General features: G+C 37.9%; 1 protein-coding gene across 2 annotated transcripts in view; it reads left to right on the top strand.

The window, feature by feature from the left end:
• The first annotated feature begins 3021 nt into the window (after nucleotides 1–3021).
• Nucleotides 3022–16691, top strand: part of chrm4a (cholinergic receptor, muscarinic 4a) — a 33594-nt gene continuing 19924 nt past the window's right edge. Inside the window, exons 1-4 of one of the 2 annotated variants that reach the window (XM_008430160.2) lie at nucleotides 3022–3290; nucleotides 10574–11172; nucleotides 13871–14025; nucleotides 14538–14739. In XM_008430160.2, coding sequence (XP_008428382.1) covers nucleotides 3236–3290; nucleotides 10574–11172; nucleotides 13871–14025; nucleotides 14538–14739 — 1011 coding nt within the window. In that variant the 5' untranslated portion in view covers nucleotides 3022–3235. Of the gene's footprint in view, nucleotides 3291–7054; nucleotides 7263–10573; nucleotides 11173–13870; nucleotides 14026–14537; nucleotides 14740–16691 lie in introns of those variants that run through there. The other variant, XM_008430170.2, reaches the window with a different exon arrangement.

The raw sequence follows: 16691 nt of genomic DNA, 5'->3' as shown, positions 1-16691 counted from the left end.
ATCTCTGTTTGCTTCCAGAAGAAGAGCTATAAAAGGACAATGTTCGCTATAAATGGTGAAGGACAACTACTTCACAAAGTGAAGGCATGGGATTCCTTTGTGTGTCCATTAAATGAACGTCAATAATAGGAGACGGAATGTGTGTGTGTGTTTTTGTACCTACAAGCTTACATAAGAAATTCTACTCAAACCATTATGGGTTGAAGTGGACTGATTTTGGCTCAGCCATTATACTCTTATACAACCCACTGCAGGGAGAAGAGTCTGGGTGTGTGCCTGAGTATTTCTGCACACTCACATTACTCATGCCCTTCTCTGGCATTCCACTCATTTTTACAATAGGAGGCTTCGCAATCAGATGGTTAAGTCACCTCATTTTCACAAGACTTGCTGGGTTTTATTGTTTGTAAGTGTGAACACAGAATGACTGTGACAGCAGATGCTCTGAAATTTCACACAAACAGAGCGGTACACCTGTCACCTCCGATTCAATGGCTCCTGTTCCTCTGATGATGAGTTTTTTATGTTAGAATGACAATATTAGCAGAGCTGTGAGAAAACCCGAGCAGATATTTAGTTTTTAAAAATTGCAAATTAAGAGGATGATTATTGAAAATTTAGGTCAATTTTACTACTAGACACACCCAGGTCTGACTACCAGGTCTGACTACCAGGTCACTCCGTCTGACATAAATCTAAAGCCCCAATCTAAAGAAATTTAAGATGCTTTTTTTCACTGGATGTAACAGCAAGACTGAAGAAATCTGTAATGGACACTTGTTACAGTATCCTGCATAAGAAGAAATTAGATGGTTTTTGCCAAGTTTATATTCAGAACAATAAAAGTAGATGAAAGAAGAATGTACTAAGATTTTCACAAGCAGAACCAAGCTTAGCTCTTAAGGTCATGATTGAATTGGCCCATGTTTAGTGGGCTGGTTTCCATGAATTGGAGATTTATAATGGATATGGTTTGATCTCCTATCGCCATAAATTGTACCTTGGGAATATTCAGAGGAGCTCTGTCTATGGCCCTCAGAGTTCAAGTGGAAGCTTACCTTGTCAATAGGACTGATTTATTCAAGGCATGGCCATTTAAAGCTTTCAACCAAGCAGCAAGATCTCAAAATCAATATGAAACCTAAAAGGGAACCAGTGCGGACAGCCAAGCACTGGGGTAATGTTTTTGTGCATTTTAGTCTCTGTAATTAGTCGAGCTCCAGTGTTCTGAACCTACTGGAGACAAAGGCTTACTGTAAGTTTCATTACAGTGATCAATGTAAGTTTCATTACAGTGATCAATGTAAGAGCAAACTGGAAGCAAAATATTTCTTTTGTTGGTTTGTCTTTTGACTGACAAAACATGTAACAGTGTTATCCATGAAACTGTGATGGTCATTATCATTTTGGATTCACTGACCATACAGAAGAGGGTAAACAGAGAGAGGTCCTTGGAGTCAGCCTTGGGGAGCACCACAACTGAGCAAGTCACTGAAGATGTACAGTTACTGAGAAAATATGCAAGGTGCTGTCAATATGTTAAACTCTTTAAAGTCAGAATGGAAGACGCTTGAAAAAGAAAGAGCTACTCTTGAAAAAAGTCAGCAGTTTGCTCCTCTAAGGTGTTTAACACAATGCTGGAAAAATACTAATCATCCTTAATATTGGAGGAATAAAAATTCTATGTACTTCATGTATTTTTATCTTGTGCTAGATTTTCTGAATTAGTCCTTCAGAAACACTTCAATTTCCAGTTTCTTTGGAGTGATTTATAAACACTTGTAGCTTCTATCTGTGTTGTTGCTCTTTTTCATGGAACCCAACAGAATGATGTGACGACCTGGTGGCATGCTACTCTGAGCCTCTGTCTCATCTGTTTCTCTAATATCTATGCTTTTTAGTCTGGAAAAGATTATCTGACCTCTTTCAGTTTCAATTGACTTCATCTGGCATTTAGAAAACAGAAATATTCTTGATAAGAAGCAATTCTAAATTGTTATCATTGGTATTTAAAGTTAAAATTTTACAGTTGGGAACAGCTGGTTAGCATCTTCAAAGCTCAAAAAACACCTGAGCTCCGATATCAATATATTTAGATCAGTGGTTCTTRACCTTTTCTGAGGTACCAAACCCCCCAGTTGCATATGCGCATTCACCGAACCTTTCTCATTCCAACAACCACTAAAGATGCTTTTTGTGTCCAATGGATGGAATTAAAAAAAAAACAATTAACAGAGATTTTTCTTCTTTACATATTGTGGTTACTTTACAAAATAAGGCACATTGGTTCAAACTGAATGAAATCCATACATTTCTGGCTGTGAAGCTTCTTATTTTGGCCTCTGTAGGTAGAAAAAAGTTGAAAATTTGCTCCAAAAAAACTCAGAAATTTTTAGATTAAACTCAGAAATTTTCTACAAAAAAAATTAATTTTCAGTTTCAAAAGTGGGAAATATTTGACTTTTTTAACTCAGAAATTTCTTTTTTTTTTCTAAAAATTTCTGAGATTAATCACAAAATTTCCTGAGTTTCTTAGTGGAAATTTTTCCTCCTTTTGTTCTTATTTACACTGTCCCTAATTCGCCGTTATATATAATCTCCCAGTTTTTAAAAAGCGCTTCTTCCTGATCTAAAAATGTTTGCTTCACTTTAAAGTGACAAAAGCACACTCCAACTTCCCTCCCCAACCTCAGGGTTTCGCCTGCGTTTGCCTGACAGAGGCTGAATTTGATTGCCAGAGGGGTGAGAGAATATGAACATCTGCTGTGATTTGGTCGTAGCTTGATGTAAATGTTGGGTAAAACAATCCGGGACAACCGAGAGGATGGATAGACAATTCCCCGGAGTTTGTGCATGAATGTCGGGAAGATTTGGAAAAGCATCTGTATAAATGAGAGTTCTAATATCCAAACAGTGAGTCATGAAGGATTGGCTGAAGAAAATGACATCATAAGTCTCTGCATCTCTCTGCTGCTCCTTTCAGAGAGCGCAGCGCGGCGCGGCGCGGTGAGGAGCGGAGCGGAGCGGAGCGGTGCGGAGCGGAGCGCAGCGCAGCGCCTGGATGGCATGGAGCTCAAATCACTGCGATCCTAATTAGATGTTAAAGACTCGGACTGATACAGAATCAAGCTCCAGGAAGGAGAAAAAAGTCCAAACTTCGGTTCTGATTCCAGCGGAGGGTCGAGGCGGCAGGAGCCTGAGTGGAAAACTTGTCTTTCGCTCTTTGCCATGAAACATGATTAATGAAAGCAGTGAAGTTGGAGGCTTTCAGCCTCACTGGAACTTCAGCGGTGAGTACAAAACCTTTTTTATTCGGTTTAACAAGCAGAGGGAGAGTTGGTGGAAATAAGTGACGGGTTTTAGTTCAAACCTGAAAGTGTGAGAATCAGTCAGGTGCGCTCCGGTGGCCCCGCTGTGCTGGAACGACCCGCTACAAACAGACGATTCTCGTCGTGATATCCCAACAAAAACAGATTATTTAGCATTTATTTATCTTTGCTCGATGCAAAATATCTAACAATAGAGTATGTAATTGGAAATTAATCAACCACATTTCTAGCATGGATAAGCATGGAAAAAGAAAGCTGTGTATAGAAAATGTGTGTATTTTTAGAGTTTTACATATCTAGATATCTAAAGGTTTGTTTGTTTCTTCCTTGTGTCCTTTTTCACTCTTTCATGTCCTTCATTCTTTCTGTTCTTACATCTTAAATCTCAGTCTGTAAATTTTCAGTTTGTTTGTTTATTACATTATTGATCACTTATTTAAAGCTGAATGACTCAATAAATAATTTTAATAACATTGGGCAGATATTGAAATCTAAATCTGGAATCTTTACATGGTAAATTTGTAGGAACTCTGCCATTGAGATGTCTTCAGTTCATCCTGATTTTATGAAAATTTACTAAAATCTTTGGAATTTTAGTAAATTGAAGATATGACATGTTATTTGATTTTTCTTGGAAAAGATCAAAATCTAAACAGTGCTGTTATTGTTATTTTCTTATTTTTATATTTTATTGTTTCTCAGCGCAATATGTAAAATCTGTTCTTCTTCATGGAGGCTGGAACCATGATGCATACAAACGCAGCAGAAATGGTGAACCAATCAGAAAAACATAATTTATTGGTTTACATTTTAATAATCTTTTTCCGTTACCAGTTTGTTTCTTGTTTTTTTAAAAATCTTGCTTCCTTTCTCATTATTCCCTCCTTGCTTTGGTGTGAAAACCCAGGGCTTAAAACAGGATGAATTTTATCCTCCTTTGTTTAACTTGTAAAAATCCACAATCTAAACCCAGACTCAGAGTAAAAATCTATGTTTGAACACAACGAGCTGCTCTCAGATGTCTGTTGACATGGTTTAGCAGAAATCGCAGGGCGTGTGACATATGATGCTCATACGTGAAGAGGAATTTAGTGAGATAAGAGGAGAGGATTGATAGGACGGTGTTCCATCCTTCCTGGAGCATGTTAGCAGTCAGAGCTGCAGAATGTTTAAATGGCCCAGTGGATCGTTGTGGCTTCTTTGTTCATTTGTCACCATCTCTAATCCGCCTGTTCTGCAGCCTGCTCCTTGGATCGTGTTGGTGGAAAGTCAATTTGTATTTATGTTGGAGAGTTGGATGAGGCTGAGACTTTTTGTTCGATTAATTATAGGATTTAGGATCTTTAGCTATTTATCTTTAGTGTATGGATGTGTCCAAAAAAACAAAAGTTTCTGTTTGTTCAATTTTTATGCAATTTGAAGCTATCTGAAAGTCTCCTTTAAACTCAGATTCACAAGGCAATTTTTCATCTTTCACCACCTGCAAAGAATGGAGAGGTTTGTAAAAAATTACAAACATCAACAATGAAAGCATATGATTTTTAAACCATTAATCAGCTTTTTTTTGCATTAAATAACTAATTTGATATGATTAAAAAATAAAACCTAACATTTGGTACAGAAACCTTTGTTTTACAATCCCAGAGGTTTGAGTTCTTGACCAGGTTGGCACACACTGCAGGGTGTTGGTCCACTCCTGCATACAGTTCTCCTCCAGACCTTTCAGGTTTTGGGGCTGTCGCTAGGCAACATGGAGCTTAAGCTCCCTCCAGAGGTTTTCTACTGGGTTCAGGTGTGGAGACGGCCCAGGTTCCTCCAGGCCCACAGTGCAGTCACCTGCCCCGGTTACAGAGAAGCATCCCTCAGCGTTATGCTTCCACTCCCATGCTTCATGGTTGGCATGCTGCTCTAGGGATTACTCTCATCCTTCCTTTTCCTCCAAACACGGCGAGTAACGTTAAGTTTCGTTTACCACAACGTTCAATGATGTTCTCATCTGACATCATGACCTTTACCCCAGGATCAGCCTGTCAGGATCCCCAGACAGACTGCGGCATCCTGAGTGCATAACAGAGCATTATCATAGATCTTTCCTCCCAACAGCTGTTATTCTAGAACCATCATAAACTTATTGTTCACATTCCTATTGGTTTCTATGCTGGTTTTCTCATTTTAAATAACTTTTATGCTGTTGTTTGCACATTTTTATTGTCATTTATTGTAAATAAATGTTTGGGATGCACAAACACATGTTCACATTTTGTATATTGTTTAAAATGATCCTGCACTTTGATGTGCAGTCCACTAGGGGTGGGCATATGGAGGTAGTTTGATGACAGAATTTTATGGTGCTATAGTGATAACAATAAAACCATAACATTTTTAGGCATCTGTGTGACTATTACTGTGTTTCATAAAAATCAAAGCCTCACTAAACACAAATACTGACAGCCTTTCATTTGTGATGTGTAAAAAAGTGATTTGGGTAACCAACACACACACAATAACTGCATTTAATCATATTTTCAAATGCATTGACATTCATTGATACTTTCACTGAAAAAAACAGGCTTGTTTTTTTCCTCCTACACTCCCGTTATCTGAGCTCTTTTTTCCCACACATTTTTTAGCCTTTCCAACTGTTTTAATTCGTTGTTAGCATGTCGTAACATGTCTTTTCTGAGCTGCCTTTAAACACAACATGAGCGTTGGGATGCCAGTGCCAGTTTTACGCCCAGTTAATACATGTCAGTATGCTAAGCTTGTCAACAAGAATAAGCTAATAAATTTATCTGCAGTTGAAGCCAGATATTTACATACACTGAAGTTAATCTGACCAAACTTCTCATGTTTTAGTTCAGAGAGAATCACTAAAATGTTTTCTATTTGCTTATTGAGAATATTGTTTAGATATTTTTTAGTGGGTGGCATAACACACCAGTGACCACTGAACCAACATGCCAGAGACCAGAAGAGAGCATGTTCCTTCAGCAGAGGCCTCGTGTGGACATGATGCATCACACAATGCATTGTGGGATAATAGTTCTTAAACCAGCCTCCTGTAGTTCAGTCTTTTATAGCAAGATGCCCAATATTGCAAGATTTGAATCCATGACTGTGTAGTGTGTTACTATGGCAACCTTTGAGACTGTGGTCCTACCTCAGTTCAGATCATTGATCAGATCCTTCTGTATAATTCTGGTTTGAACTTTGACCTTTTCTCATGATCACTGGTCCTCCACAAGGTCTGAACTTGCATGGAAATCATAAATCATGTGATTTTCTGAATCATTCTTGTAGATTCTGTCTTCCACCGCTGAGGTTGACGGTGAAAATTACTGACCTTTATTCTTTGAAAGTGGAGCAACTTGGAAAAGTTACCAAATACTTATGTCCCCTAATGTATTCATATTCTAAATCAATTTGGTATACAAAAACATATTGTAGAATTTAAGGTGTAAACGTCAAAACAAGGCATACAGTTGTCATCCACAGAGCTGTGTGCAGCGGTTTGAGTGTTTTTGTCCTCATCCGTCTCTCCAGGGTGTGACCGGCAGGTGCAGGCCCCGCAGCTGCGGCTCGTTAAGGCTCATCATGAGGCGCTTAGAGAGGACTGGGGGCCCTGAGGCAGATTCCAGATCGATCTCAAATCATTTAACTAGTCTGCAGAGACCAGCGGAGCTCTCTGGACAATTTAATTAATCTATCCATCCGTACTGACAACCGAATTAGAGAAAGAGCCAAGGGAAAACACTCGCTCCGTTTTCCAAAACTGCCAAATTTCCAGTTTGGTGTCAAGTTCAATTCCCCTCCACTCCAGCAGGGGGCTCCAGAGCCAATGCAACTTGGATGCACCCTATGCACCCTATGATTTTGTGGCATACCCAGGCAGTTTATCTTCTGTCCTATTCAAGAATAAGTTCATGCATGCTGGTAAGTAAGGGGCTACATGAGGAAAGGGTTTAGTTTGGTTACATTTTAATGAAAAAAATAAATAAATAAATAAATGTCTATCTGAACAAGAATCTCATACTTTAATATACCAAATACTTTAGGATCATCTCAGAATTTGAACTTTTTAATAAAGAACCAATCATTATTCTAATGAGGAAGAAAACTAAATTGTAAGTTGTGTATTTGCTTGGTGTCAGTTTTCTTGTATTGCTAAGGACAGTTTTTAAAATTGTGTGATGTTAACTAATTTGAAAAGACAAATACAAAATGTTTCTAAAAATAACATGTTATGGGAACAAGACCTAAAACCTTAATTTTACCTCAATTTACACCTAGCTGTCATTTTAATGTAATTTGAATGAATGAAAGAAGCCTGTGTGGATAAGACAGCAGCCTGGCCTTCATCTTTAACCAGGTCCTGCACACACACCAAACTACATTCCAGATGGAGATAAGTTGTAGAACCAAGTATGGAATGACTGACAGCTCTGCAGTTCTGAACATCTGCTGGTTCATTAATGTGTATCTGAACTGTTTCTACCATATGGTGAAACAGTGGGTTGACTTAAGATTTTCATTGCTCTTTATGGTGCAGTTTATCTAAGTTTAGTTGATTGGGACAGATGCTTTGACATGGATAACAATTAGCTGCTGATTCTGTAGCTGCTGCTTGTCTCCGCTGAGAACCTGCAGATAACTTATTAGACAGATGAAGATGGAGAGTTCAGGTAGCTGGGATTGGGAACCAAGAGTGAAGCAAACCTGGATTGAAAGTCCATAGTTCCCTTCCTGATGTCTTAACTTACTTATTTTTATTTTTGCTGTGATGTCACAGGAGAAGGAGCGTTAGAGGTTTTGATTTAGATCAAAACTGCTTTTAAGTAACTGAATTGCTGTAAATCAAATGGAAGCATACAGAGTTGTGACATCATCGTAGACTTAAAAGTTAAGCTTATACTTAAGTGAAAAAGTACATAAAAGAAAATAGAAAACAGAAAATGTTCCCTCTGTCTTTATTCTGGCATGCAGCAAATCCAACAAATTTTTTAAATCCTAACTGATCAAAAACTGGATTATTTAACACATTTTAAATAAGATAATTCCTTTTTATGGTGAATGTAAACATCATTTCAACAGTTGTATTGTTAATTTACAAACCAAGCTAATAATTTTCAACCTCATGCGCATATGAACCAGGGGCTCCCGTTAGGCAGGTTCTCATATTTTAAATGTTGGTATTAAAAAGCTTCTCTGCCTCCAGAGCGTACATGACGCCATGTATCCTGCTGGCTTTTCAGCATCCCATTGTTGCCTCTCTGTAACAGCTCTGATTCCTCAGCGGGAGTTAATCATAACACTGCCCCCACAGGCTTATAGAGTAGGCTCTTGGCATGATGGGGACATCGCTTCATCTGCCGCTATTCTTTCCCTGATGCTCCCATCACTCTGCAGTACGGTGAATCTGCACTCATCAGACCACATAACCTGTTTCATTGTTCCAGTGTTTCACCATGAGGTTCTTGCAGAGGTAGTTTTCTGTATGGCTACAATGTGACTTTACTTCTATTTGTTTGTTTATTTATTTTTTTTGTCTGGAAATCTCCTTATTGTAAAGTATTTTCGTTTCCTCTTTTTGCTTTTTCTTTTAAAAACTTCAAGGTTTCAGACTAATATAAAAAAGTAACTAGAGTACTCACACAATGCTGATTTCAAATGATGATTTAACTTCTTATGAGATAAAAAGCTACCTGGTCCTTTTTAAAAATGTAAGTACCCCCTGATTAAAAAATGGAAAAACTGCAACTGACTTAATTTTGTTTAGATGAGTTCAAGTTTGATGGTTATAAACAGGATTAACTAAGTAGAATAAAAAAAAAATTCACTTTCATAAAGCTAAAGCTACTGGGACCCATTTAGATGCTATCCCATATGTGACCATCAAATAGTTTTGCTATTTGAACAAGATGACAGCTGTAAACTTTTACCTTAAATGTTACCTTCTTGAGATATTTTAAAATAAGTTGTGCATTCAGAATAAATCATCATAATGTTCATTCATCCATTTTTAAAAATGTTTAGAGGAAATTGCTTTTGGCATCAATAATCCATGTTTGATGCTGTTATGAGGAACATTTCAGTCTGACTTCAAAATGATTTAGACTTTTTGTTCTTTGTGTAAGTAGAGATGAGTTCAAGGTGAAACTACGTATATGAATGAGTGAACTGATGAAATCAGCAGTAAGACTTCTCTCATAAAAGTAGTTCTATGTGCATTTACACACACATTAGGATGAAAGAACATTCACATATATATTACATAAATATTTTAGATTTAACAGGGAGTCAATGAAGTGAAGCTAAGGCAGATCAAATATGATCAATCTTTTTAATTTTCATCAGAATGTTATCAATATCAGGACTGGTGTAGTCCAATCACCACTGGAAACGAGTCTTACTTGCTTGCTTTGATTATATTCCTCATAGAACCTCATGTTCCTGCAGCACCCACCATAAAAACCTCAAGGGTCACAGTCAAAAGCTTTCTCCACATCCACACATGTAGACCGGTTGAACCATGATCCGCTCAACATTCCCAAAGCCACGCTGCTCCTTCTGGGTCTGAGGTTTGACAGCTGGAGTCAGTTTCTTCAGTGCGCTCAGTCTTCACATCCTTTGAGATGAATATCAGCACACAAGGCATCTCCCATCTTTAAAACTGCTGTCACTCATCTATCTGTGTCTGTCTATCATGTAGAACATTGTCTGTCAAAGTGTCCAAAAACATAATGTGGAAGGAAGTGTGCAGAGATATCAGTGTGTTTTAGGATCTATCAGATTCCTGGTGGCAGTGCAAACAGCAGGTGTTTGTTTCAGGTTGTCCATAGTACAATGATACAATTGTCTAACTGGATGGGTTTGGGGATCTGATATGTTTTGGGTTTTCTGTTTTAATTTCCAGGTGGTTTCCAGTAGTGAAATGCAAAACAGAAATAATAATAATAATAATAATAATAATAATAATAATAATAATAATAATAATAATAATAATCTTTATTGTCATTATAGAAACCATGCAGTAAGTTAAATCATTTCTAACACTTGTCCACAATCTCAGTCTCATTATTTACCTTCCTTTCTCAATGTAAATCTGTTTAATCTGTTTACTGAAGCATACAGAAATACAAGTAGAGGCACTGTCTAATATCAGACAGTGATTCCAGATTTCAAACTTAGCTACATTTCATGGTTCCCCACCATCTTCTAATTTCTGTCTTTGGTTTTTCCCTCAGGGTCGTTGGGTAACCAGTCAGCTGACCTGTTCTCCAACATCTCATGTAATGAGTCGACCAACAGTTCCACATCCTGCTCTCTTCCCGACAACAATGCATGGCCTGAAAGTCGGTATAAAACCTTGGAGATGTTTTTTATTGCTTTGGTGACTGGATCTCTGAGTTTTGTGACTGTGACTGGAAACATATTGGTCATGCTGTCCATCAAAGTGAACCGCCACTTACAGACTGTCAATAACTATTTTTTATTTTCCCTGGCCTGTGCTGACCTGATCATCGGAGTTTTCAGCATGAACTTATACACAGTCTACATCATTGTTGGCTCCTGGCCACTGGGACCGGTCGTCTGCGATCTGTGGCTAGCTTTAGATTACGTCGTCTCAAACGCTTCTGTGATGAACTTATTGATCATCAGCTTTGATCGCTACTTCTGCGTGACCAAACCCCTGACGTATCCCACCAGAAGGACAACCAAGATGGCGGGACTAATGATCGCTGCAGCGTGGATCTTGTCATTCATCTTGTGGGCTCCAGCCATCTTGTTCTGGCAGTTCATTGTCGGGCAGCGAACAGTACCAGCAGGAGAATGTTACATTCAGGTACATTTTATAGGTCAAGGACGACTGTCAATGTCCCATGTTACTAAGAGGAAAAGTCAATATTTTAAAGTTAGGTTTTATGAGTGGTTAGTTTCCAGGAAGTTATTGTAATAAATAACTCACGTCATGTCTTCATTTGTATGAATACAAATTAGTTTCAGTTTATGAAAGGAGATAAATAAAAGTCTTGTCTTCCATTTTCTTAAATTTAAGTCTCTAGAAAGAAAACCATGAAATACCTTTTCCTCGTTCACCCTAAACCAGGACTTAAAGACGAGGAAAAACTATAAACCAGAAAAAGTAACTGCTGACATTTAGTCCACTTCATTGAGCCAATGGCAGAGATAAAATGGATGGGTTTCTTTACTTGAAGATACAGTGACTGACAGAGTCTGGGAGAAGCAAAAAAAAGAAAAAGAAAAAACTAAAGAAAGAAGTATGACCATGACTATTGAAAATTTAGATTTTCATGGTTTGAATCTGAAGATGCTCCACAGGGACATTGTTGCTTACCACGAGTCTTTTTGGGAACAAACCACAAAGCTTCCCCCTTACAGAGCAGCCTTSCCCAGAATCTCCCCCACTCAGCTCCTTCAGACTAGCCAGCAGCAATTAGCAAACACCTGGTGGAGCTGCTGAGCTCATTATAGTAGCTACTTCTCAGTGAAACAATGAATAAATGTTATTAGAGTTAATAAAGGAGCCATGTTGTGATGACTTCCTGAATATTGAGTTTCAGAAAGAGCAGGAGTTTTTAAAGAGACAGAGACCCAATTTCAAGGCATTAAATTACAAAGTTAAATTTGTTTTAAGTCATATTTTACATATATATAATTTTTATAACAACTTAAGGTAACATCTTTTATGTGATTGTGATGTAAAATGGCACTATGTGTCTGAAAGATACACAATACTGTCCCTTGAAGTAAATTTTCTCTTGGAGTCTGAGAATTATGATCTCACAATATTTTAAGCGTGATCTCTTAAAAATGAGTTTCTGTCATCTCAAAAGCAATTCAGCTTCAAAAAGATCAATTGCTGTTTTGCTAACATTGAAACTTTGCTATTGAAGTCATGTGGTTTCAAATGAAAAATGAATGTAGATCAAGCAGACGCTCTCTCAATTTTTACTATTGTGCAGCACAGTGACTGGCAGGAGAAGCTTCTCAGGTTTTAATCTGCTCAACGTTTCACATGGAAGGTCATTAGTAGATGACCACTCTGGACTACAGTCCTTATGTAAACAACAGAAGGTTTGCATACGTAACAGTATAATGCAAATATGATATCAGGTTAATAGATCCTAAAACTACTTTTGCATTTCCCCCTCTCCCAGGCCCCATCTACCTCTGTTCATACCGGCCATTAGGTTTCACCCTCTGAAAGCAACTAATGTGATTTCTAAATAATTGGACACTAAGTAAGTTATCTACTGCTGCTCAGTGGAACCCAGCTTAAAGAATACTGGACCGTCACTTCATTAAATACATTCTCTATGTTTTAAAGATATTAAGAATTATTATTTTGTTCCAAGTCATTAAATCACCTGAAAGGCCTTTTGAAAGTGATTTTACTGTATTTCAGTAGGATTTATGTTTCAACATTGACTAGGCCACTCCAAAAGCTGCATCTTTAGTGAATCCGAGGTACTCCCCAGCAGATTTACTGGTGTGCATTTGTTTTACTCGTTTAAAAAAGCAATTATGTTCATGTTTCATAATAAATGAAATAATTGAAATATGCATTTCATATTTACTCGTATTATCTTCGTCTCATATAAATTTTTTATAGCATAATCAGTTCTAATGATCACAGTGAGGTGAAACCTAAATATGGTGGTAATGTTTCTATGGCTTCTGTATTCATCTTCAGTATTCTATGAGAAAATGATGGAATAAAAAAAAAATTACACTTCAATCAAACTAAACGAAAGCAATGTTGCCAGTGAAGATGAATTATTTTTGGTTTTTCAACATTTCCCAATGTTAGCATCACAATGTGAAATAAATCCTGAAAATATCCAACGAATGCTTCCATTCTACTGGTGTCAGTATGTGCTAACGCTAACGCTAATGCTGGAAAAAAAATATGACTACTTATGGTGGATTCCAGGAAAATAAAGATATGCATCAGGACTTTGAGGAAGATATGCAATGGGAAAAAAACCATATTTATTGACTATGACCATGATTTTGCAACAACTTGGCAGTATTTTCTTAGCAAGAAGGTCCCAGGTTTGAATCCCAGCCAGTCTTTCTGCGTGAAGCTTCTCTCATGAAGCATGAAGCATGACATGGACTGTTCTACATTTCAAGTGGGAATAGATGATGGAAACCCAAAAGCCAATTTGAAACGAATAATATCTGGTAAATTCTTAGGAAGAGGTTTTTTTTATTTCCACCCCTTCAAGAATCCAATTTCAAAATTGGTGGAAAATTTGATATAAATGCAACCAGAGCTGAGTTTGTGAGAATATCCTTTTATTTTGACCAAAAATAGTCTCTGTATAGTCTCTACATGGTTTGTATTAGTCAGAGTAAAGTCTTGGTCTCAATATTAATCTAGTAAACGTGTCAAGTAAGGACAAAATGCTTTTTATTGGATTTTAAATTGTTGCCTGTGTATCTAACTCTTACATATCTTAATTCCCTCTGATTGTGAACAGATACATTTTTCTTTTCCCTGTTTCCTCTTCCAGTTCTTTTCTAACCCCGCAGTGACCTTTGGGACGGCTATAGCTGCCTTCTATCTGCCCGTCGTTATTATGACAGTCCTATACATCAACATCTCCTTGGCTTCCAGGAGCAGAGTCTCCAAACACAAACCTGAGAAGAAAGAGAAGAAGGGAATCAAGTAAGATTGATCAGTGAATTAAACATCAAACTTCTTTGAAACTTTCTGGACATAACAGGGATTTTTTTTCTCAAATTCAACCTAGCTTAAAAAATACCAGAGGTTTACATACCCTGTATATAATGATGCAATCTTTTTCTTCACTCTGACATTAAATCTGGTTCAACTTTTCAGTGTGGCTCTGATGTCATGAATTAACTCATCAAACCTTTATCCACCTGCAACATCATCCAAAACTGATTGATGACATAATGAGTCTAAATTTAAAGAAAGTCACAAAGAGTTTTGAAAAAATAAAATTATTCTGACATTTAGAAAATTTAAACAATTTAACAAAACAGGATAACTTAAGAATGTTTTAATATCAGGAAGCAGGACAAAAAAGGAGTTACTTTTTGATATCATTGTAAAACAGTTTTGGCAATGTCCAAAAACATTCTCAAGAGTCTCTTAAGCATATTTTCTAATTGAACATAATAACTATATATAATTGAATATAATAATTTCCCCAGACCTCCCAACCTGCTAAAGAGTCACATGATAAAGCAGAACAAYAACAACGATACCAGCCCTCAAGCCAGTCCTCGCTCCACTCCCAAGGCCAGCCTGGACTCCACCACCACCGCCCTGGATGGAGTAAAGAACGGCCAGGTGGAGGAACAGAAACCTCCCCAAGCCGAAGCCCTGGGGCACCCCAGTCCCAGACTGGCACAGGTACTGGCTTATTCTTCTCAAGCTTATTAGACATTAGAAAGTTTAGTTGTTGGAAAAATCAAACTCTAAGCTTAAATATGAGGGTAATTGCATCCATTTTGATTAAACTTGCAGGATGTTTATGTCTTGTGTTGTTAAAGAAATCTGGAATTTAAGATGATCAGCATTATCACATTCTCTGTGGGAATATGGCCTTAAATCATAAATAAATAAATGTAGTCTTAGAGCTATTTCCACATTTATTCAGTGCCCTCCGGTAACTGTGGAGCTGGATATCGTCCGTTCCCTCGGTTCGCCCTGCGGTGTATAGCTCAGGGCCTCGGCCTGAAAACCTGAGTTATTTCCTCTTTAAACACTCTTTGGTTCTAAATCTTCTTATGTTCCTTTTTTCTTCTGTTGCTTTCACTTGAAATTGTTCTGTCTAGATGTTTGAAAATGAGGAGAAGAAACTCTAAATACATCTTTGAACTAGGCTTGTCACGATAACAAATTTTGCTGGATGATTAATTGTCTAAAAAATTATTGCGATAAACGATAATAATTAACTAACTGGACTTGTAGCCATTATTTTGTGCCCATGTGGCTGGACACCACACGGCACTACGAACCCGATTGAACCGTTATACCTGGGATTTCTGTCGGCTAATGTGTCTCTCAGGGTTTGAAAATGGGCCGACAACTCTTGTAATGTGCGCTGGACATTAGACTAAGGAAATGAGGAAGGGAGGGTCAGTGAAGAGCAGGAGCTGAGCCTCTTTTCATTCAGTGTCATCAACAGAAATCTCATCAACTTTTTTGAGCCAAGGTACATTGTTTTAATTGAAAAAATCACGAGGCACACCACCAACCGAAAATGTAAACAAAGATACTCTGTAGTTGCCTATATTACATATATAGTCACTATTATCAAAGTGTCTTGAATAGGAATCAAATAAACACAAAGAATTATTTTTATCATAATTTACATTTCTTATTTCAAATTGCACTTAACATGTCCACTTCAAAAATACACCTGAACACCTGAACAGTGCCACAACACTGTGGTGTGTGATGCATGAATGTAGTAACGTTCATGCATCACTAATTCTCTGGTTTTAATGTAAAATGCTCTGTACCTACTGCCATCTAGTGGTAATAAAATTACATGATTACGCTGCTAGTCACTCCAGCAGAGACACTCAAAGATGACATTATTTGCAGATAATTAATTCGTTTTCAAAAAATATTTTAAGACTAATTACTGTAATTTCCGGTCTATGAGCGCACCATACTAAACCGTACCTTCAAATTTTCTGAACCCCCCCCCCTTCCCGGAAACGTACATATATCAGCCGCACCAGGCTACAGGCCGCTGGTATCTCTGCCGCTCTCGGTTTCCCATAAGGACTCAGCAGAGGGCAGCAGAGGGCTGCGTCCTAATAACTGCTGGACATATTAAGGACGCAGTTCTCCGTCTCCATATCCGGTTTTGTTCACGCCGAGTTTACGTGCAGCGGCTCTAGTTCCCTCCAGATCGATACTCCTCAACTTAGAAGCTGCATCATACGAGTTTGAAAACATTTCTCTGTCGTGCCTGCTGCTAGCATAGCTGCTAGCATGTGTTTGTTCTAAATGAAAATGAGCACTTTCTTCTTTGATTTCCAATTTTGACTTCCAATGATTCACTTCCTGCTAGAGAGCCCCCTGGTGGTTGAAGAAAAATCCACAGAAAAGCCGCATGTTCAAAGTGTAGGAAAAAAGTAACAGCTCATAGTCCTGAAAAAACGGTAGGTGAAATTGGATAATTTCCACGGCACAACTGACTAACGGTACACTAGTGTGCCACGGCACAGTGGTTGAAAAACCCTGGTTTAAAGGTGTTGTTGCGCAACACCTCCCTCCCCTTCTCTCTCACTCTACTTCCCCTTCTCAGAGGAGGGAGATGTGCAGCCAGCTCTCCATCTAACGGGTAA

Source organism: Poecilia reticulata, linkage group LG2 (genome assembly GCF_000633615.1).
Source record: "Poecilia reticulata strain Guanapo linkage group LG2, Guppy_female_1.0+MT, whole genome shotgun sequence".
Lineage (NCBI taxonomy): Eukaryota > Metazoa > Chordata > Actinopteri > Cyprinodontiformes > Poeciliidae > Poecilia > Poecilia reticulata.
This window is presented reverse-complemented; position numbering and strand designations above follow the sequence as displayed.